Source organism: Elephantulus edwardii, unplaced genomic scaffold, assembly GCF_000299155.1.
Source record: "Elephantulus edwardii isolate Elephantulus edwardi_28Jun2011 unplaced genomic scaffold, EleEdw1.0 scaffold00217, whole genome shotgun sequence".
NCBI classification, from domain to species: Eukaryota; Metazoa; Chordata; class Mammalia; order Macroscelidea; family Macroscelididae; genus Elephantulus; species Elephantulus edwardii.
Genome location: NW_006399967.1, coordinates 2883471 through 2906735, shown reverse-complemented (window position 1 = coordinate 2906735; position 23265 = coordinate 2883471). Strand labels below are relative to the sequence as shown.

The window sequence follows — 23265 nt, the reverse complement described above, 5'->3', positions numbered from 1 at the left end:
CAGGTCCGGGGACAGGTCGCTGGACATAGCATGCCTGTGCTCTCCACTCACCCTGCCCCTTGCCCAGCCTGGCCTGCTACAGGGCTGCCCACAGTTGGCCTTAGGGCCTGGCCTCATGCCCCTCATTCTATACCCTGGGGTCCCAGAGTCAATTTGCTAGGACCTCCGGGCGAAGGCCTGGACTGCCTGCCAGCCCCTCACTCCAGGAGGGGCCACATCGAAATCCTGTCCCTGCTCCACTGAGCGCCTCCCTCCTGAGTGCACAGCCTTCCCCGTCTTGGTCTCCCCAGTGGTCTATATGGAGAGGACAAAGGGAGGTCAGCTCCACTCTCGGGACAGAAAAAAGACTGTAGGAGCCAGGTTCCTTCCCAGAGGTGGAGCAGGGAGACAGGAGTTCGCAGAAAGCACTGTTCCGAGAGCCAGGGTCCCCACGCAAGACAAGCGAGGAGGAGGAAGGAACAGGGGACTCGGGCAAGGAGGGATGGGGGGTGACCCACCTTTGCAACCTGGCAGCCAATGGAGCCAACGGCAGCCGAGCAGCACGTGTACCGAGTCTCCCAGCCACCAGCCACTGAAAGTAGAGCCAGGAACAGACACGCTCAGCACAGACAAGCTCAGCGTCGCCTAGTGAAGCCGCCACCCAGCCCTTGGCTCTGAGGCCCAGAAGGGGGTTCTGCTGAGAGAGAGGGGCCCCACCTCTGCGCTTTTCCTCCTGGAAAGACCTATGTGACACCTGCTCAACGTACACACACCCCCGTCACCCCACAGCCTCTGTCCTCCCAACCACATACATACCCCCATCCTACCCTCTCCAGATCACACACACACACACACACCCCTCACCCAACAGCCCCTGCCCTCCCCTGATCATACACATGCACCCGTCACCCCACAGCCTCTGTCCTCCCAACCACACGCACCTGTCACCCCACACAGCCCCTGCCCTCCCCTGATCACACCCGTCACCCCACAGCCCCTTCCCTCCCCCGATCACACACACACCCCTAGTTTCCCTCCAGCTCCTGCCCTCCCAACTACACCCCCCCAGTCACTCCACAGCCCCTGCCCTCCCCAACCACACGCACCCCCAGTCACCCAGCCCCACTTCCCTGCCAGTCACCCTCTAGCAGGGTTCCTGCCCTTTCCTAAACCAACTCTGACCACACAGCCCTTGCAGCAAATACTGAATCCACCCCAGGGCTCCCCAAACAAAGGGAACTTCTTTCTAGACCTCTGTCAAGGAGGCCACATGGCAGTAGGGTGGGCTCATCTCCCCCATCCCAAGCAGGGTCTTCATCAGATGTGACAGGGGGCAGTGGGGCAGCCTTGTCTACCAGCAGTGATGTGAGACTTGAGCCTCCCACCATGGGAGACAAAGCTCTGTCCTCCAGTGACACCTACTGGTAGACTTTATCAGGGCAGCCCCAGGAGACTGATGGCAGAAGACACTCCATACAGGCAGAGAGGACCATGGTTCTGGGCTGAGGAAGAGCCTTGGGAGGTGGAGGCTTCAGGCCCATCCTGGGATGGGGGCTGACATGGGAGGACACCTTCCAACCATCACTGTGTGCTCCCCTAGCAGCTAGAAGCCCCTCCAGAGTGGCTGACTGGCATGGACCAGGCCCGCAGACCCAAAGACTGTGGGCACTGTGGTTATGGTGCGGGACACCAGTCAGCAGGCTGTGGCAGTAATGGTGGGACCACTGCTTGGAGGAGAGTGGCTGTGTCAGACAATAACCCCAACAGCCAGGCGGAAAGGCTCACTGGCAGCGCTCCCAGAAGCCCCCCTTTCACTCACCACTCAGGAGGAAGGAATAATGAAGGGAGAAGTGGGCTGAGGACTGGGCCTCAGGGGCTCACCTCGGTTCCGCCTGAGCCGCCCCCAGTGGTAGCTGCACTCCTCGGAGCGGACGCAGCGGCCCGAGGGGGACACAAGGTACTCGGCACCGCAGCGGCAGCAGATCCTGCAGGAGGCTGCAGGATGGACAGAGAGACAAGGGAGTGAGGATGAACTGAAGGGGGTGTAGGAAGTGTAGGAATGGAGTCCAACATAGGGAGGGGCCGTGGTAACAGAGCCCTAGATTGGGGGGGCCCCCTCAGGTCAAACATGAAGGTCTGCCCATGGTGGGACTCGGGGTGCAGGCCATGGGGCTGTTAGGGAGGAACCTCACCGTCCTTGGGCTTCTTCTCCTCTCCGGTGAAGAGGACGGCACCGCCCGGCCGCTGCGGGTGGGGGAAGGGGTAGCCGTTCTCCTTGAGCTGCTCCTCCGTGAGCAGGTATTCCTTGAGGCGGCTGTACAGCGTGGCCCCTGCAGGTAAACCCCAATGTCACGGACGCCAGCTCGCAGGAGCCCCCTCGTGGGCTGCCCCTAATGGATATGGAAGGGGCCGCACTGGGCTGGGCCGCAGGGATGGTCGCCTGGATGGGCAGGGCCCCCTGGCCCGGCAGGACCTCTGCACAGGCTCACCTTTCAGGTCTTCCACGCGGGGGCTGCGCGCATGGCTGAGTGAGAAGCTGGTCTTGGCGGCCAACCTGCCCCCCAGCACCACCTCGTGGGACACCAGGCGCCGACCACTGGTCTCTGGAATAAGGGACAAAGGGCAGGGTAGTCGTGGCTGAGATGTCCCACTGCCTTCCAGCACTCAGGCCTCATCTCCTGGGTGCCATCCTCAACTTCCATAAGGTTCCCACAGCCCAGACAAGGAGAGGACTGCCCCGTGGCAGGAGGCTGTCACCCCTCACCCTGAGCTCTGTCTGAAGCAGACCCTCTGGGGACAGTTTGCACCGGGGTCTTGGGGTCAGGCGCACTCACCACCTGGGACCCCTCACAGGTCAGAGCTGCAGGTGCAGGAGGACCCTGGGGGCAGGGTATGCAGAGCCTGCAGCTCCTGAGTCTTTCTCACTGGGGGGCGGAGTAGGATGTTTGTGAAGCCTGCAGCCCCTCAAAGGCAGACATTGTGCTAATGGAGGGAAGGGGGGAACGACAGCAGGTGGCAGTGATGAGGGCCTGAGTGCTAGTGAGGCCTCACCCCCAGTCTAATGGGGGTAGCACAGCGGGGTGGCTGGCGGTTCCATCATCAGGGGAGGGTGGAGGAGGGGGAGCCTGCAGGCTTCCACCCGCGTGTGAGCAGAGGCACGGGAGCAGGGTTGGAATTATGCAGCGTAACCCCACAGCCCAAGCTGCTGCAGTAAAGCCCGAGATGCCCCTAAACCCCCTGCAGCCCCCAAAGTTCTAGCCTCCTATGATCTCCATTGCCAAAAGCCCCAGGTCCCCACAGTCCCAGACCCCACCAGCCCAGTCCCCCACAGCTCCCGGTCCTCTATAGACTGTGGTCTCCCACAGCCCCAGAAGCCCCCCCCCCAGTCTCCAGTCCCCCACAGCCCCACACCCCACAAACCCCCCAGTACCCCTGCACTCACTGCTGAGACCTGGGGAGGCGTTGGGCACCAGGCCCCGGAGCTTTTTGAGGGTGTTGACGGCAACGTTCAGGTAGATGTTCTTGCTGGGACTGCGGTCGTAGGCCACCTTTTCCTCAGTTAACGCCTGTGAGCGGGCAGTTAGTGGGCGCTCAGTCACCCTTGGGAGCAGGGGGACACAGGGCCCTGGAGCTGCTGAGCTCAGGGCGGGGGCCCTGCTGCTTTCCCAGGGACCCAGAAATGTCTGATGTGAAGTCCCTCCAAGCCCCAGTGACCAGGGTCAGAGCAACACTGCCATAGGGCTCTGAAGACCAGCTCCATCAGCTTTGAAAGTAGGTCACCAAAAGTTCTTCCTTGGCCCCAGGGGAGAGTCTAACAGAACCTCCAGTCCCCATCAGAGGACATTAGAGGGTGAAGGGTGAGAAGTGACCCTCAAGGGGTTCTGAGGACTGGGGTGAGGGTGGGGATTGAAGGGTCCATCCAGTCCCACCCAGGTCACCTGCACTTCCTCAATTTCAGGAGAAACTCTGAGGAACAGGGTGGGTGGCGAGGGGAATAAGGGTCCATCCACTCTCACGCACACCTCCTCAATTTCAGGAGGGGCTGAGGAGGGCTGCGTGTGTGGAGACCCACTCTGTCCCCACTCCTATCTCCTGAATTTCAGGGGAAGCTCTGAGGTTAGGGTGGGCTTGTGGGGGAATGTGGGGACCCACCCAGTTCCATTCATACCTCCTGACAGGAGGGACTCTGAGAACCGGGTGGGCACGTATGGGGCCGCCCTGTCCCCACCACCTCCTGAAATTCTAGAGGAGCTCTGAGGGTGGCGTGGACGTGTCCCACCTTGCACGCACCTTCTCGATGGCCTCTTGGCTAGAAGGACAGAACTTGAGGCACTCCTCAATGAACAAGTTGAGGTACCGCTGCCGGATGGCTGTGGGGACTTTGGCCCCAAACTCTTTGGGGATAATGGGTTTCTTTAAACTCTGCAGGGATGGACTGTGGGCGATGAGTGTGGTCAGGCCCGAGTGCCCCGGCTCCTCCGCCTTCTCCTTGGACGCCCCTATGGTGACTGACTGACCATGGGCTTTCCAGGTCCTGATCTCCCTACCCCCCACCTGATCACTTGCAGGAATGGACTACAGACATTCCCCTTGCGCATTTCCCACACTACAGGCACCTCACCACCACCTGTGGGATCTGGGGGGAACCTACAGTAGGCTGTGGGCCCGTCCTGAGTGCTCCTCACCCGCTCCCCATAATCTGTATCTCCACTGACCCAGCTGTACCCCCCGGGCTCCTGTGGAGATGACCTTGGACCCCCAACTGACCCGGCTGGACCCCCCCCGTCACCTGTGGAGATGACCATTAACCCCCACTGACCCAGCTGTACCCTGGTCACCTGTGGAGATGAATATAGGGGCCTGGCCCCCCACTCCCGGTCACCTGCAGCGATGGACTGTGGGCGACCCGCTTGGGGGTGGCAGTGGAGGTGGTCTTGGACGCCATCCCGGCCAGCGTGCGAGTCTTCAGGGGCTGCCGACCGGGTTCAGGGCCATGGCGGGGCTGGCTGCCACTGGCGGCCAGGGTCCGCTTGGCACCTGTGGGGGCTGACAAGGCGCCGGGGGCATAAGGGCGGGCAGCGAGCAGGCCCATGACGGAGCTGCGGAGCGCCAGGCAGCCGCGGCCACTCAGGGTCAGCAACATGTGCATCTCGTCACACAGTGCTGGGGCCTGAGGCTTGCAGCTCGGGCTGGGGAAGGACATCGGACTCTATCTGTGAGTGGGCAAGTCCATCGAGGGGGGACAACGGTCAGTGACCAGGGCCACCAACACGGCGCTCTGGAGGGCAGTGTGGGCCAGGCCGAGCCACTGCAGCATGATCAGGACCCCGACTCTGAAGCATTGGTGTCTGCGGGAGGCAAGGCCCTGGCTCCAGGGCAGAGGACCACAGGGTATGGACCCCAAGCCGCATTGTGACCAGAGGGGCCTCTGTGTTCTGTCCTGCCCTCTGATGAGGTCATAGAGCCCTAGTCTCCTGCCTTGCGGGGGGTGGGGGTGTGTGCGCTGTTTGTTTTTGGGGATCTAATCTGCTCTGACCGGGCAGAGGCTCTCCACATGGAGGGCCAGCCCACAGCAGAGAGCACCAGGCCACAGCCTTTCACACTGCCCATCACAGAGCGTCCAGGAAGGCAAGCAGGGCACCTAACCAGCCTGACCCGGCAGGTGACCATGCTACACTCGCTGGGACTCGACCCTTTGGGCCTAGAACTCCAGGAAATAAGCCTTCTCAGCTCACAGGCCTGTGGCGAAGGGGTATGTGAGGGGCCACCAGGGGTCAGAGAGGTGGCAAGTGAGAGGTCAGCAGGAGTGGTTAGGGTGTCATGAGAAGTCACCAGGAGTGGTGAAGGTCATGTCTGAGGGGTCACTGAGCCTGGGGATTGTGAGTTGTGAGGAGTCACAGGCCTGGGGGTAGTGGGGTCTGAGGGGTCACCAAGCCTGAGGGGATGACATGTGAGGGGTCACGAGGAGCAGCAGAGGTCCTATCTGAGTGGTCACAGGCCCTAGGCTGAGACAGACACAGCCTAGCACACTGGCCAGGGCAGTGACTGACACAACGGGACTGTGTGTGCACATGTGTGCCTCAGGGTCACCGTGATGCCCAGGCCAAGCCCCCTTATCCGGCCGTGGGTCACTCAGGTGCTGTGGGAGGGGGACACCGACACACGGCTCTTGCTGAAGGGGCCCCTTGCATCTCTGGCTCTGTGGGAGGAGAGCCTCCATCTCTTCTGGGGAGAGAAGCGTCAGGGTCTCTAAGAAAGGAAGGGGAGCCCTCACCTGTGGCTGTGGGGGAAGGAGAAGGGAGTCCTCATCCCTGGATGGGGGGGAGAGGAGCCTTTATTTCTGGCCATAGGGGAGAGAAGCCCCCCCCCATTTCTGGTTATGGGGGTTGGGAATTCCCTTCGTACCCTAACCTCATTCTGTACGACCCATCTCCGGCTACGGGGAACGGGAACTCTCCACCTACCCTCGCACCCACCTTTTGTACCCTGCCTCTGGCTATGGGGGAGACAGGCAGGCCTCACCACTTGTCTCTGGCCATGGGAAGGGGAGCCGCAGCTGCCATTTCCCTCCATTCCAAAGGGACCCCATCACTGCCTGGGTCCCACTATCCCACAAACGGCTGCAGCTCGTGCCCCTAGGGACCATCACTGCCGGCTCCCCTCCATCCCCAGGGTGGCTGGATGCGCAGAGCTGACTGGGACGCACCTGCAGCCAGGCGGGGATTGGGCACATGGGCGATCCGCTTCTTTTCTCCAGGCACAGAGATGTGCACGGTGGCTGGCTTCCCAGGGCCTGGCTTCTCAGCCGCCTGCAGCCAGCTGGCCGACTCACGCTGGGCCTGCTGGGCACGCCGGTAACACACCTCCTGGGCGGTGAGCGGCCGGGCTGGGGCTGTCGGTGGGGGTCTCCTGGAGGGCTCTGCCTGGAGGACCAGAAATGCTGGGGCTGCACAGGGCCCCGGAGGCAAGGCCAGCCTGACAGAAAGTAGCAGGCAGTCCTAGCCCTCAAACCCAGGCCAGCTCCACCTCAGGCCACTGTGTGACAGGATCCCCAACTCCAAATGACTCCTGGTCCACAGTCCAGGCTGCACCCTTGGCCCTGACACACCAAGGCAGGGCCTCACCGCCCACAACACCCCAGCTTCTGGAAGAGAAGCATGGCCAGTGCATGGCCCATGTGCCTGCAGTCTGCACCCCAGTCCCCCACCTCTCCTGGGAGCAGTGAGAAGGCACCTGGAGCTCCACTGTGTGGGCGGCACTGTCTCCCTTACCTCCTTTCCATGCTTGGTGAGATGGGAGATCCTCCGCTTCTGTCCCGGGAACAGTGTGGTCAGGCCCGAGTGCCCCGGCTCCTCCGCCTTCTCCTTGGGCGGCTGAAACAGCACCAGCACGTGGGCTCAGCACACACACCGCACACAGAACACCGCACTCAGCTACGGCTAGGACAGCACATGCTACACACACCGCAAACACCACACATACAGCACACGCCTAAGAGCACAGCACTCCACATACACACACGCAGCATGTAGAAGACAACACACAAACACAGAGTACACGGAGGACAAGGACCCATGAATGCCACCGATGTCACAGCACCAAACACACTCCACTCCACACAGCATGCCTGCACACATACCACACTGAACAGACAGGTGCACACCGCACACTCATCCCCCCATGCATATACACCACACATCTCTCACACACACACAGACACACACACACGGCATGCATGCATATACACCCCCCATCTCTCTCTCTCTCTCTCTCTCTCACACACACACACACACACACACACACAACCCTACACCCAGGGCATGCATGCATATACACCACATACCACACACATATCACAGACCCATCACGTCTCAGATGTGGGTCCACACACTTCCCGCCCTTCGTTGACCTCGCAATCACTGCAGACATGGACAGAGAGTGACCATCCTTGAGGCCCAAGGGGATGGCTGGGAAGGAGCAGGCAGGCTTGAGCTGGGGAGATCCTGGTCCCTGCAGTGGTGAGGGGTCCACATCTGGACTCCAGGCCCATCCTGTGGGCCGAGATGAGACCCTAGCCCAGTCACTAGTGCCCAGCTCACCTCACCAGGCCTGCCAAGGGTAACCCCATTCTTGGCACCTGTACCTCTACAGGACTCAGGCTGAGAAAAGCCCAGCATGCTGGGCAGAAGGGCTGGCTGCAATCCTGCTGAGGGCAGTGTGCCCTGGTCACTGAGGTGGACCCAGGCAGGACAAGGAGCAGGGTAGCCTGAGGAGGGTGGGATCTGTCTATCTGTCTGAACGTGGCAGGAGCCCTGCTGTATAAGCGAGGATTAGCATGCTCTCCGGCCTGGACACTGTGGTGCCAACAGGGGATCCTGATCTCCATGGGACAGAGATCAGCACTGACCAACCAGGCTGGGGGACGGGCCGCTCACCTGGCGGGCCAGTCGGCCCTTGTCCTCCGTCTTCACACTACTGGACTCATTGAAGATACGCAGACACTCTTCCATGGGGTCCGAGTCAAAGTCCACTTCCTTCTCCAGGGCAGCATAGTCCACGTCCTCCCCTGAGGACGACGACGAGGGGGAAGGAGGTATGGGGGTGGCCACCGGGGGCGGTGAGGCCTTAGACTGCCGAGGTGGACCCTGCTCGGCCCCTGGGAGGCTGAGGCTGGAGTCTGAGTCTGAGTCGGTGTCGGAGCTGAGGTTGGGCAGCACAGGGGGCCAAGTCCGAGGCGGGCCCACCTCCTCGTCTGCACTCTCATCCCCAAAGAGATCAGCGTGGCTCAGGGCTCGCTGCTTCAGCTTGGGGGCATCCTGGGAGCTGCCCTCGTCCAGTGAGTGGGCCTTGCGTGTGGCCAGCTTTCCCGAGGCGGAAGGCTTTCCTCGTTTCCCGCAGGCTGGCCGGGGCTCTGGGGGCCGCTCGGGCCTCTTCTTCCCTGAGCTGGCCAGCGTGGTGGCCGAGGATGGCTTCTTCTTGGTCCCGACTGGCCCCTCGGCCTGGCTCCGAGGGCTGGCGGCCTGGGAGGTCTTCCTCTCACCTGGCTTCCCTTGGGCCCTGCCCTTGTCCTTCTTCCGACTTCTGTCTTTGTGGCTGGCGGCCAGCAGCTCCCCTCGTTTCCTCTTGGATGTTGCATCCTTGAAGGCTCCCTGCACCGGTGTGGCAAGGACGGTGGCTGGAGGGGCGGTGGAGGCAGGAGTGGCCGGGCTGCCCCGGCTCGGGTCTTGGGGCTGCTGCCCAAGGTCTCCCACATCGTACTGCACAGCCATCTCCTTGGTCTCTCGCAAGGCCCCGTCCTCGGGCTCCAGGCCCTTGCTACAGGGCAGCTTGGCTGAGGCCTGGCTCTCAGGACCCGCCCGGGCCTGTGGGGGGCTGGCAGAGAGGGTCCCATTGCCTAGGGCCTCCTTGGCCTCATCCTCCGAGTCCGAGAAGCGGGCGTCATAGCTTCTGAAGGCATCACAGTGCTTCTTGAGCGCTGGTGTGTAGAGCTCCTGGCCAAGGGCACCCTGGGCCCGCTTGGGTGGTCTCTCATCCCTGGAACCAGCCCTGTTCAGCAGCCTGGCCGAGTAGTTGGACAGGGGGTCGTACTCTAGGTCAGTGGAAGGCTTGGAGTTGTCCACGACGTACTTGCCGCTGGTGCCGTGACGACCCTGCCTTCGGGGCTGGCCCACGGCCTTGGGGACATATTCCAGGGCACCACCTCGGGCGGGGCTCCTCTCCAGGGAGTACTTGCCACCTGGCTCAGTGGGCACAACCAGTGGTGTGGGTTGGTAGCTGGCATCTGGGCTCAGAGGGCCGTGGCTGCCAGGGTGGTAGTCGTAGGAGAGTGGGAAGGTGTCCTCCTGGCCCAGGTCAGCTGCAGGGGCAGAGGGGCCACGAGGGGCCAGAGCGGAGGCTTCCCCGATGCCCCCAGCTCGCGCTGTGCCCAGCAGCTCCTGGTAGCGCCGCTGCTCCAGCTCCACCTCTGTGCGCACGGCCTCGATGGCCTGGTTGACCAGCTCCAGCTCCAGCATGTCTGAGTGGTGCTCATCTCCGCCTCCCAGGACGCCATTCTCTCTCTGCACCGCTGGCTTGGGAAGCTCAGGGTTGTAGGGGTCATAGGTGAGACCTGAAACACAGAGACGGGACAGCGGTCACCAACCAGAGGGTGACCAGAGGTCAGTTTTCCAGAGATCCCTGGGAACCAGTTCTTACCTGGCCCCCACAGATCACCCAGGGGCCAATGAGTCCAGCTCTGAGCTGGACAGAGGGCCGTGTTCAGAGCCTGTGCAGTGGCGAGAGCTCTGTAAGGCCCAGCCTCAACTATGGTGGCTGTGTCACACTAAGGGGACTGTCCCCGGTCCCCACAGCAGGGCCTCCAGGTGGCCTCCAGGAGAGAGCAGCTCCAAGTCCCAGGTGGGAATTGCGGTTAGGACGTGGGGGTGCTGGATGCTGGGAGAAAGCCTACCACCCAGTGGGTGCGCCTGGTTACAGTTAGTTAGCCTCACGGCAGTGAATGCCAACATGGGTATTGCGATGCTGAAATCTTAACACAAATCACCAACAGTTCCCTCTGCAGCCGAACACTAAGCCCACTCCTGACTCCTCCCACTTCCATGCTGCCGAGACCCACTAAGTAAGGCTGACAGCAGGAAGGGGTGAGCCGGGACAGGGAGGAGGGAGCTGCCCAGCTCGGAGCACGCAGCTCCTGAGCACAGCTAGGCCGATTCCATGCCACTCTCCCATTCACCCTGTTCCTTTGTTTCTCACAGCATTCTCATATTTCTGGCCCCCAGCATCTGTGCTTCTGGGGTCCACAGAGGTCCCCCACAGGGGCCAAGGGTCTCCATCTACACACAGTTGAAGTCCCATTTAAGGAGAAAGGAAAAGGAACAACACAGGGGCTCTCGTGCCCACCAATGGGTCCCGCTGGAGCGAGGTGTCATGGCTCAGATGACCAGTGGCTGCCAGTGGGCTCCCTGCTGCCCCACCAAAGCTCAGCTGTAGGCAGTAGAAAGCGATGCCTGGGCGAGTGATGGGATGTGTGCCCTCCGTGTGCAAGGGAGACCCTGTGGTACAACAGCACAGAGCTGCTACCTAAAAGGCCAACAGTGCGAGCCCGTGTAGAGGCTCCACAGGACAAAGACAGGGACCTGCTCCCACAGAACAGCCCCTAGTTACAATATCACAGTCAGGACTGCACAGCACCGGACGAGACAGGGACGACGTGGGCTCAGTCCCAGACACTGCACCTCGCGTGTGGTCAGCACCAACGTCAGAGATTTGTGTGCTACCGGTGTTAGGACTGCTGCTGCTGCTGTGGACCGTAGAGTCGGAACCAATCCACAGCTGACCCTCTAGGGGGTTTGCAGAGGTGGTTAACTGCCCATCCTTCTCCCGCAGAGCTGCTGGTGGCCTTGAACTGCGTGCTTTCAGGACTGCAGCGCATATTCCTGCCACTAGACCACCAGAGCGCCTGAGAGTTAGGATTCAGAATCAATAAGGAAGGGGAGGCATAAATTACATCCGAGCCAGACAGCAGATGACATACATTGAAATAGTACTCGGAGCCCCTGGTGATGTGAGAGGAAGTGGAGACAGGGACCAGAGGAGATCTGTCCACTCAAGTCTGAACTCTCTAGTCTCACTGGCTCAAGCTCAACCCCAGGGTCGGCTCAGAGACTCACTTCACAAGGGAGGGGGGCTTTTTCTCATTTCCTTTCAAGGAGGCAGGTCCATCCCTTCGGGATGTACCTTCTAATCTACCATTACTATTTACCCTCATTTCCGCCTCCCGTCTCTCTTCTCATGCCTGCGTTCTGATGAAAGGCCTCCTCCTCTCCTTTAACGCTCCAGACACTGTAGTGTGCTCCCCCAAGAAGCCCTACAATTACTGTACTCTGTGCTACTCGGTACTTGAATACCCTTCTCTCTCTCTCCTGCCAGGTGCAATTCTCTTACAGGTGCGAGAGGGGCAAACTAGGGTACTGACTGCAAGCTGACGGCAGGATGGTGAGGTGTCAGCAGAGTTCCAGACAACAGAGAGGAAAGGCCTGGTGATTTACTTCTGGAAACGAACCCAGTCCAACCCACAAGCGACCACAGAATGTAGAGAACTGAGCTATGTTTATGGGAACAGCCCTACAGCAGCTCAAAGCACCAAAGCACCACACGGTCATGGAGAGTCGACCCCCACCCTCAGCCACCTTGTGGGGGCAGGCCACGGGGGTCCTGTACTATGACCCTGGAGGGCAGGTTACCAGGGCTTGCTTCTGTGCCACAGTTGAGTCAAACTGTCACTCTTTCTAAGCAGTTGAGCCTTAACCACTCTGCAACTAGGGCTCCTCAATACCACCTCCTTCACCCCAAAGAGAGCACACGACACCTTAATCTCCAGAGGCTGTGAACAAGTCACCTTCATGGAAAAAAAAAATTAAAAAATCCTCCTTCGATTTAAGAACCTGTTTTGTCTCATTCCCCCACTAACATGCCAACCCCTCAACTGTGGAGCTGGAACCCACTCAGTGGGCCCCCCAGCAAGTTTCCAGAGGCTGCAAACTGTCCATCTCTCCCCTTTGGAGCCCTTGCTGTTGTGTGTGGTTGAGCTGATGACCCTCTGGTGGGTTTTCAGAGGCGGTTAATCGCATGGGAGGAGGCTGACCATCTTTCTCTCATGGAGCAGCTGATGGCCTCGAACTGCATGTTGTCAAGATTGCAGAGCAGCTTCTTGCTATTAGACCAGCAGAGCTCCTAAGTAACATTAATCACACCGCACACTAGCCCAGGCCTCACTGGCAGTAACTCCGGCTCACATAAAGCTGGCTCGGGGATCTTGAGATAGGAGAGGATCCTGGGGCGAAGACGAGGGGCTTCCTGCCCTGGCATCCCCTGGACTCACTGTGACCCTGGGCCTCAGGACAGCTAGGCTCCCAGGACTTCTGATGGCAAAGCTTTCAGAATGAGATCTCTAAGCTTTTCTTCTGAGATGCACGGACATTAGAATTAACAGCTGCAATCCCTAACCACCAAGGAATGAATAGCACCACTGATCACCCCAGGACCCCAAGCAGTCACAGGTCTTTATCCCAGGCTGGGAAGTCAGGAGTCCAAGGAGGAGGCAGACACACAAAGGTGCTCTGCTGCCGGTTCTGAAAATGCAGAGGAGCTGCAGGCCAAGGCATGTGAGACCCTTCTCCCCGAACCTCCAGGAGGGCGCGGCTCACACTCCATTTCATCCCCAGGAGGCCTGAGTTTCACACAGGACTCTCATCCTCTGGTCTGTGAAGTCACGTATGGGGTCATGTGTTAGTGCGTCTGCAGGATACCTTCCAGGGTCCAGTTGCGTGTCACTCACAGCAGAGCATCTCCACAAGTGGAAAGTGAACCATCACTGCCCTCTGTTCAGCCCACGGGCAGAACTTGGCATGAACAGGGCCAAGAGAGGGACACTGGGGGAGGGCCAAGGGAGGGTTTATGATAGATGGTTTTAAACTTGGAATCTGGTTTTTTCCAACTACAGTTAAACAAGTTTACCACCACCACCAGGGTGGTTCCATTCACCTGAGAACCACCAAGCACAGGCAACAAAAAAGGCAGCCTTTGCCTAAAGATAAAGCTCAGAAAGCAGGCATAGTTAAGATGAATGGAAACAGAAAAACCAGGGAGAAAGAGGAGGAGTGCTGGAACATTGTGGATCACAACGTCGAATGGGTTAGAACTGTTAAATGGAAACGCAATTGTTTTGTAAACTCTAACCAAAATCACAATAAAATAGGTCAGAAAACCTTTTAGTTGTCCTCTGATGGTAGTGCATGTCTGTGCTTCCACCATCACTGTGCTGGGTATCCTGGGCACCAGGGCAGCAGGTGACTCGAGTTCCCGTGAGGAGGGATGGGAGACGAGAGCCTGTCTGGTGCCCACTCAGCTGAGCTCACTGTGCCTCACAGTGGGAAACTGGGACAGGATCAGAATCAGCATATGTCCCTGGGCCTTGGGCTCGGAAGTGGAGCCCCGAGGAGCACCCAGTGGGCCGGGTGCATAGCCCAGATTTGTGCTCCACAGTGCCTGGCAGAGGTAGCTGGGGCCTGGGCTCCCCACTCACAGGACAGCAGGCACTCAAACTCTCCCCTACTCTAGGAACTCCACCAATCCTGGGTAGCTGAAGAAGGTATGGACACAGGTCAGTCCGCGAGGAAGCAAGGCAGATGTGGTGGCAGGGGGACTTACTGAGAAGGGCCACCAGGTGAAAGGCCTATCTCCCATGATGTCTCCTTGTGGACATACCGTGCAGGACAACTCCTGCCCCAGGTACCAGGGAAGAGGTGGGGAAAGGGTGAAAAACTCTGGTAAAAGTGTGGTTAACTCATGGGAAACAGTTCCAGAACCCAGGGCAAAACACAAACCACAGGAAAGCCCTGAGCTCCTCCCAGGAAATCTGAGCCCACAAAGGTCTCCAGCTCAGGAGGCAGGCAGGGCAGGAAGGAGGGAGCAGAGAAGGGAGGAGCCAGTGCAAAGGCCCTGGGGCAGGCTCTGGGGCTGGCTACCTAGGTGGAGCTGGGGCGGAGCAGCTGTCTGTCTTTCCCACCAGGAACCTGGACTAGGTTTCCTTTTAAGAGCAATTAAAATCTGCCTGCAAAGCTCATTCCATTAGTGACAGATGAGCTTTCTACTGCACTAAGGGGCTCAGAGGAGGCCCCTGAAGTGAATTTCGCAAAGGTAGTGGTGGTTCTCGGTACCTGAGTCCACTATGACTCACACGACCCTGTGAGCCACAGATGGGAACCCTGCCCTGTCCTGTGCCATCCTCTCCGTCTCTAACGCTCCAGCCCACTGCCACTTCCAAGCTTCCCTTCCACCCAGGAACACGTTCTCGCTGTCCCCAAGGGCCTCTTCCCGCCGGTCTTTCCTGGGTACCTTTGAAAGATGCCTCTTCATTATTGTCTGAGGTGACTTCGTCATGGTCAATCCAGCTTGTTGAGAGTCTCTCTCTGACCCTCCACCTTTTCCAGCATGATGTCTTTTTCCAAAGGCTGGTCCCTCCTGATAATAAGCCCAAAGGAACACTGCATGACTTAAAATCAGGAAAGCTGTGCATCAGGATTGTATCCTTTCTCTGTACCTAAGCAATCTGTACCCTGAGTAAATAATTCGACAAGCTGGGCTCTATAAAGAATGGTGCAGCAGGATTGGAGAAAGACTACTCAACCTGTGTTATGCAAATGATACAACCTTGCTTGCCGAAAATAAGATGTAAAGCACTAACTGCAGAAGACCAAAGACTATAGACTTCAACATGGATGAGATCTCAACACAAAGTAAAAAATCCTTCCTATTGGACCAATAGGCACCATCATGCCAGATGGAGGAAAGACTGTAGTTACTGTTGTTATTGTTATGTGCTGTCGAGTCGCTTGCAACTCATAGCGACCCTGTAGTTATTAGCTGTTTCATTTTACTTGGATCCACAATCAACACCAGGGGAGTAGGTAGGAGTCAACATATCAAAAAGACATGCTGTTGGCAAAATGAGCTGTCAAGGAGCTCTCCAGTTGCTCTCAGGAGCAATGATGTCAGTTTTGAGTTGCGCGTGGATCCAAGCCATGGAATTTCCCATTGCTTTGTATTGATCTAAATCCAGACCATGAATAAGGAAGAGCTAAGAACTGGTGCTGCAGGTCTGTCCTATGGGGGAGCACTGGTGGCACAGCCAGTTGGGCGCTGTACTGCTAAACCAGGCTTCTCTGGCGGCTCTCAGAGAGAAGAGGGGCTCTCCTCTAGGATGAGCCCAGGGCAGGTCCCTTAGAAGAGTGTTTGAACAAAAACAATGAAAAACAGGCTCCGGCCCTTCTGTATTTTACCATTCCAGCACGCCCAAATGCTGGCAGCCTCTGGTCCAGAGACCCTCATTTTATCTGGCAAGCCCGCTCTGCCAGCACCCACTTGTGGCAAAAAGAAAGCCATCAACATTACAGCCAGAAAACCCCAAGAGGATCTGTACCATCACGCGGGTCGCTGTGAGCAGGAGGGGACCAGCGGCGCACAGACAGCAGCAGCCCCACTCCAGGGGGAAAAGGAGGTTTGGGCAATGCCAGGAGGCTGACCTTTGTGAAGGGCTCTGTGGGAAGGAGGCAAAGAGGAGGCAGGCCTCAACACTGCACCCCTCCCTCCAGAGCCTAAGCCAGCCCCTCACCCCCACATGCAGCATTCACAGTGCCCATGACACCCCTTGGCTGTCTCTGACACGTGTTCCATCCACACAACACAGCCTGGACCCCTGGATCCCCCTACTCCAGCACTGCAGGAATGTGGTCAGAGCTCTGGGCAGATCTCAGTGGTCAACACAGGGACACAACCTGTGAGGGGACTCTACGGGGAGACTCTTAGAAGACTGCTACTTTCCAGAAGTCTAAGCCACCAGAAATTTCCCCCCATGGCTTCACCGAGTCCACTGCTCCCCATCTCAGCACCCAGCACATGCCCGCTGTCCACTGCCTCCCCTCCCCTGGAACAGAGCTCCCACCGCCCAGAGCAGGTCTCTCAGGGGCCTGATGCCCAGCATCGAAGAGAGAAGAGTCAGGGAAAGCACTGCTCCCCTAGCTGAACCCAAGCCCTGCTTCACACCAGCCCTCTTCAGGAAACAGTTTCTCCAGGTCTAGCTGCTCCTGGAGCCACTGGCAACTGAAGACCATTCAGCCAGCTGACCTAAGGTTAGGGTCAGGGTTAGGTTTAGCCCTAGGTCTCCGTCTAGGGTTAGGGTTAGGGTTGATGACCTTGGGTCATCCCCTGCCACCAAGAGAAACACAGTGGTTTCCCTAGAACCTGGCCCCACCACACTTCATCCCTCTTACTGGCCGCCATGTCAAAGGCTGACATCTGTGAGGCATGGCACAGGGCTCCCACCGGCTCTGCTCAGATCTGGCCCCGGGCCACGTATACAGGCTTGTCCACCCAGAACTCTACAGGGCACGAGGGTCAGTCACAACGTGGACTTCCAGAGGTGGAGGAGGAAGAGGGGGAAGAGGACATGCCCAAAAGTATCACCATGAAGGTGACACTACAGCCACCCCAAGACACAAGAGTCAGCAAGGGAGGTGGAGGACATCCGTACCCAGGCCCACTAGGCTCCTCCACGACGAGCAGCTGGCCAGGATGGTCCCTGAGGCCTTCCCTAGACAACATGAAACCCAGTGCTCATGGCAGAAGGACCAGCCCAAGGCAAGCTGGGTCCTCCTGAGTCCGCAAGGCAGGGTGACCAACAGGAACCTGGCTCTAAGCATGGAACTTGGTGCTTCCTGCCTCAAGTTGTCCCCTCAACTCCAGAGTCACACCCAAGGCCAGGAAACCAAGAGGCCAGGTGGTCCCTGCTGGGGGCACAATGGAGCTGAATGGAGAGCACAAACTTGGAACAAAGGCCAGAGCAACTGTGTCAGGGCCAACGTCAGGAGTCTCTGCCAGCCCAGGAGGTGTCTAGGAACCAGCATGTCAAGAGGAGGCAAGGGGGGCCGGCCCACTCAATGCGTTCTGGCCTCGGACACAGTGGCAGCAGGGGTGTGGCTATGGCTGGGAGACATACTACACAGCAGGGGAACCAAAAGAGGAGAAAAGAGAGGAAGGGTCCACACTCTGGGGCTGCAGAGGCACCTCCCTCCCTCTTCATCCTGTACACAGAACCCCACAGGCCCACAGACCTGAGCTGAGTAATCCTTCACAATCCAAGCACAGGCATTTAGAAAAGAACTCTTTCTAGACCCTACGTATTTTCAGGTCCAAAGCATGAGGTTCTGGGGGCTTATTTTCAGGGGTAGGGGGAGCCCAGGGCACAGGTCAGTGGGCAATCTCCCTGCACTCTCCTTCCCCAACTGGGGATGGCAGTGTGGGGTGGGGCCCCCCAAGAAAGAGTCACTTTACCACTTTATGTGGTTGCACTGGGGTACACGGGTGCGTCAGGTGCCATCCTAGTACACATGCCTGTGGGAGGTGACACAGGGCTGGCCTTCAGGGAGCAGCTCCCTCCCTTTCATTCATTCACTCCTCTGGCTACAAAACCAGCAGGAGGCAGCTGCATGGCCTCCCCCTCCCATAACACAGAGCCTTTCCTCCCTGCTGCATCCACTCCCCCAAAGCCCACTTCCTCCAGACAGCCCTCCCAGATGCCCCTGCAGAAGGCACATGGCACAATGGCCTGTCTCACATGCGGAGTAAGGGGGTGCATATCCTAACTCCTCAGGGTCTGCCCTTGTAATCTGTCCCCCAGGAACCACGTGGGGGGAAGGTGCTGCGAGGGCTGAGGTCTGAGTGAAGTCCTGGCTGGAGCAGGCTTCTAGCTAAACTTGGCCACTCAGCCCACATCCCAGACATGTCCCCAACCCGTGTCCCACCTGCTGACCCGTCTTGTCCCTGCCTTCCAGCAGCCTGATGCCCTCAGTCACAGCACGGTGAGAATGCCATGTGCAGCTCAGGCCTCGCAGAAGGAAGGAAGGAACGAGTGAGTGACTACAGGACTGACTCTGGCCTCCCATGCACACTGAGGGCTCTCATGGAGACAGACAAAACTGGACTCAGCTGGTGGGCAGCAGTAGCACTCCAGTCTGCAATCCAGGACAGGAGGCCTACAAGGCCTGCAGGGCAGCCCCTAACCCCACCACCAGAGTAAGAGAATATTCTAGCCCTTTGACCGCCATCTTTCGCCGAGAATCCTGACCTGTCCAGCCCTCAAGCCCTCTTCCATGCAAATTTCTACTCATTCTTCAAAACCACCCCCTCAGGGAGACTCATCCTACTCCCAGGTACCCCAAGTGCCACCTGTGCTCTGTAGACCCCCTCCTGTACCTGTATTGCTGCTCCAGCCACCCTACAGCCTGTTAACCCGTTTCTGCTCCTAGAGACACCCCCCCCCCAGCTGACCCCACAACTACTTAGCGGGTCCAGAGAGACCCAAAGAGGCTCCTGAAGTTACAAAGGACATCAGGCCAAGAGGCATGAGGGCAGATTAGGTCCCACCCACAGAACACCCAGTTCTGGGGGTCCCACCCATCTTTCTTCTTTCTCTCCCCTGGTGACATAGATGGGATGCAGGAGGTATGCCCTGAGGATGTGCCTGGGTGGCCTGGTGTAAGAGGGTGCCCACACGAGCCCCGTTTCCAGGGCTCCTCTTACACCTACAGGAGGGAGCTGTGGGCAGCTCAGGGGTGGCTACTAGGCACTCCCTTTGTTCTCACACAGTGGACAGGAGTGCCTCCCTGAAGGAGAGCAGAGCCCGCTCCTGGGTGACAGGAGCTGGATCACTGCAGAGGCTCAGTGCCTGCTTCAGGGAACCCTGTCTGCAAAGTCACAGCTGGATGGCAGACGTGGGACTGCAGCCTCTTTTATAAACGTTTTGAAGACACACACTACTCCTAGCTTGGAATAAAGGTGGGCTGGGAGATAACAGTTGGCAGGGGGGAAGAGAAGCCTACAACTCAAGCCTCAATTGGGAGTGACTGTGCCCCTGGGGACACTGGTGGGCTCAGGCGACCCCTACCACCTGGGATGTGTCTGTGGAGGGTCTGATTGGAGATGGGCACCCTGTCCAGTGCTGCAGCTCTGAGGACACTCCTGAGAAGGTAACTGCTTCAGAAGCTCCCAGCAGCTCTTTCCAGGCATAAAAGAGACACCAGGTTGTAAGACACAGGCTCTGCCTTGGGGAGGCAGTTCCCTGCTCCCCAACCTGGAGGGTCCCCAGAGAGTCCTGGAAGGGGCAGAGGAGTTTAAAAAGAACCAGTGATTCTTTTTTTAAATTTATTTTATATGTGTGTGTGTGTACTGTCAGATCAGATCCGACTGGTACAGGATGAGATTGTTCCTTCTCCAGCAGAGCATCTGGTGGATTTGAACCATGCACCTCTGGGTTTGCAGTACACCTTCTTGCCACTAGGCCACCAGAGCTCGCCAAGAACCAGTGATTCTTAATGGAGAGATTCCATTCCCACTTGAGTCCTGGGTTAAGGGGTTCTACTGACCCCCAACATACATCCTCTTTATTCCAGGCCAGGCTTAATGTCATCCCAGGAGACATGTGATAATGTCTGGGGACAAGTGGGATGCTGTTCCACAACTACTGTGCCCGGGACGCCCCAGGGCAGAAGACCCTGCCCCTGTGTCAGCAGTGCCACCAAATGTCCATCCCACCTGGATCTGAGCAGAAAATCCTAGCTGGGCAGGTGGAAGCCGCATCAGTGTGACAGCTGACTTCCTATGGAGACCTGAGAGCTAATATCCTCTCTGGGCTCATGGCAACCCCACGTATGTCAGATCATAGTTGTGCCCCACAGGTCTTCCGAGGCAGACAGTTTGAAATTCTCCCGAGGGTCTCAGGGTGGATCTGAACCTCTGACCTTTTGGCTAGCAATTGCCTGTTAGCCAGCCAGGCAGTTGTGGTCAGCAGCACCGGCTATGGTATGCAGGATGACACTAGGGGTCCTCCTGACTGACACTGGAAGGAACCAGAAGGGAGAGAAGGTGTGGCAGCACCTCTGAGTGGGAAAAGCCGCAGTGGTTAGGTTTCATTGTATTCCGGGTGGGACACTGTTCCGTGGATCCAGGGCATCCGCTACCGGGGTGGAGCTGGGAACCAAGGCTGCACTCCATCAGCCTCGCACTGTGCCTCTGGGGCTCCTCCACTCTGTCCCCAGTCAGCAAGTGGTAAAGTGAAGGCCCTCCCTGTGTTCCACTCCTGGCTCTGCACTTCCTGCACAAGGGCTCCAGACCAAAGGCTGCCCAGGGGTTAATGCCCCCTCAGGGGCCAGGGCCAGGGGGCTGCTGCCACCCAGAGCCATCCTCAGGTTTCTGGCCTCATGCAAGGCCAACACAGCCCGAGTTACATGTTCTGAGGTGTCACAGGTGGGGATGCATGTGGGCACAGGCCAGGATTCGGCCCAGGCCCTCACCCACAGGCAACAAGGATGCCTTGCTGCGCCTCAGTTTTCTCAACTTTAAAACGATGGCAGCAACTCCAACCAGTGATGCGAGAACAGCGCTCGGGGTGCCTGCTCAGCTCCTGAGTAACAGAGTGCGAGAATGGCCAACCTCAGAGGTCCTGGGCCTGCAGGATTCCTCCCAGTCCTACACGGGCCTCAGACATTGCTGTGCAGGGCCGGAGGCACTGATCCCACAGGAAGACCCCTCCTCACCCTTTCTAGGTGCTTCTGAATAGAAAAGGGGACAAAGTGACTTGTGCTGGGTGAAAACCATGTCTTCCTTGAGGGAAGGCCCAGGAGGCATGAGCTCTGCCTGTGGGATGGGGCTGTCTGTAAAGCACCAGGAGCTGGACTGTCCAGCCTCCCCTCATCAGATGCGACACTAGACTTTGCAGTCTAAGAGTGGTGATGGCAAGGAGAAAGGGGGCCTGAGGTAAATGCAGAACTTGGGGCACATGTCTCCTTGGAGGCTGGCCCAATGAGCATGTCAGAGGAGGAAACACTGAGTAGGCTGTTCTCGTGTCTGCTGGACCCTGCTCACCAGGGACCAAGAGGAGGGCATTAACTGCTCAGTCTCATCAAGAAGACAGGGGAGCTGGGGAAGGGGCATTCTCTTCTATGAGACAGGACAGGTCAACAAACAGATTCTGAGACTGACAATTTGTCACATAGCAGCCTGGGGTGGGAGGACCAGCCAGGGGCATACTCCCGAGTTCAGAAGGCTGAAGGACCCTGCTGGACCCAATGGAGTCTAGACGTCTGGTCAGCTAGGGAGGGGTCCTATCCTGTAAGAACTAGGAAACATCTGACCCCCTCAGACTGCAGGAAAAGGGGAGAACGGGCAATGGTAGCAGCCTAAAGCTGAGTTCTATGAGGTAAAAATCAGTCATGTCTCCTCTCTCCGCCTTTCCCCCAAATTCTGCCCGCTGCCCTTGCTCCCAGGGCAAGCTTCCCTGCACTACTGGTTCAGCAGCAGTCTGTTGCAATGGCCACACAGAACTCACAGGCAGTCCTCACACCCGCCGGGTTTATTAGGAAGAATTATTAGAATTTGTAAAATCTGGGTTTGGGAAGCATGTAGGCTCAGTCTTCCTTCTTCAGTGCAGGAGACAGCTAGTTCAGCTGCTCAGCCCTCAGCAGACAGCCTCTCAGCCCTTGGTCCTGCTCAGATCTGGCTCCTGTGCTCAAGGTTAGTGTTAACAAGTTCTTGGCACCACTGAGAAGTGTCCTGAGGCACTAAGCCCACCTAGAAGCCTCCTGCCCACAGATATGCACGCTCTGGGTGGGCTGGCTCACCTCGGGAGCCTGCGCATGGGTGCCAGCTCCTCGCCTACTATTTCTGCTGTCTCCTGGGCTTAGGAGGTTCTGAGACCTGGGAACCCCGCGACAAAGGGAGCACTCCTTCCTGACTCTCCTCTCTTGGCTATAGTGAGGTGCCTTCTTTGCTCTGGGGTTGGCTTTCTTTTGAAGCACAGCAGAAATTGACCAGTTCCCTGTTAGAGTTCCATCCCACCAGTGTCCACGGACCTTCTTAGCAGTGCCAGCAGGCTGCCCAGTTCCTTCAGCAGGCCCCAAGCACACCATTTGCATAGACTCTCACCAAGCATGCTGCAGGGGGTCACAGAACCACGCATGCCCAGAAGGGCCAGTGCAAGGAGCAGGGAGCCAAGTGGGGGACTCTCTCAGAACCCCATACCAGATGCTCTTAGATGGTGCCAATACACGAAGCCCAGCAGGTGCATCTTAACAGAGCAAATCCAGGCGTCAGGGCGTCTGGAGAACCCTCAAAACCACCCCCTTCTCCACCAACTTCTCAGGACACCCCCCAGAGCTGGGGCCAAGCTCCAGGGCACCTGAGACCTTACGCTGAGAGATTCACAGGCCTCTCTGGATCACTACGGGCAGGTTCCTGGAATCTCTTGCCGCTGGGAACCTCTGCACTCCTGGAAAGCACAGATGCTGGACGCTAGGCCTGGGCGCAGACACGGATAGTACTGTCCAGCAGCTGCGAATGGGTGGCCAGCGGCAGCAGGGGTCCAAGCCAACCTACGATGGGATCTAAGATCATTCTATGCCTCCACCCTGGCAACGTGAGAGCACACACAGACCGTTCAGTGAGACCAAATGGGACTCTCCCACCATGACAATGTTCCCAGCTGGGAATTCTGTCCAATCGGGAAACTGAGACGAACGCATGAGCCTGATGCTGAAGGAGGAAACCTAGCCTGAGAGTGACCAAGTGAGCCAGAGAGTCACCTGTGATCATCGTGGGAGCCCAAAGGTCACCTGGGATCACCGTGGGAGCCCAAGGCTCACCTGTGATCACCGTGGGAGCCCAAGGGTCACCGTGGGA

The 23265-nt window shown here is 58.2% G+C and overlaps 1 protein-coding gene across 1 annotated transcript in view; it reads right to left on the bottom strand.

Annotated features, from left to right (window-relative positions):
- Positions 1-23265, bottom strand: part of REXO1 (REX1, RNA exonuclease 1 homolog (S. cerevisiae)) — a 27257-nt gene that overhangs the window by 2558 nt on the left and 1434 nt on the right. Inside the window, exons 2-11 of the mRNA XM_006897988.1 lie at positions 8415-10087; positions 7251-7352; positions 6686-6902; positions 4862-5025; positions 4270-4401; positions 3422-3545; positions 2469-2582; positions 2172-2309; positions 1861-1974; positions 498-571 (exon numbers count right to left, since the gene is read on the bottom strand). Of these exons, the coding sequence (XP_006898050.1) occupies positions 498-571; positions 1861-1974; positions 2172-2309; positions 2469-2582; positions 3422-3545; positions 4270-4401; positions 4862-5025; positions 6686-6902; positions 7251-7352; positions 8415-10087 (2852 nt within the window). The remainder of the gene's footprint in view (positions 1-497; positions 572-1860; positions 1975-2171; positions 2310-2468; positions 2583-3421; positions 3546-4269; positions 4402-4861; positions 5026-6685; positions 6903-7250; positions 7353-8414; positions 10088-23265) is intronic.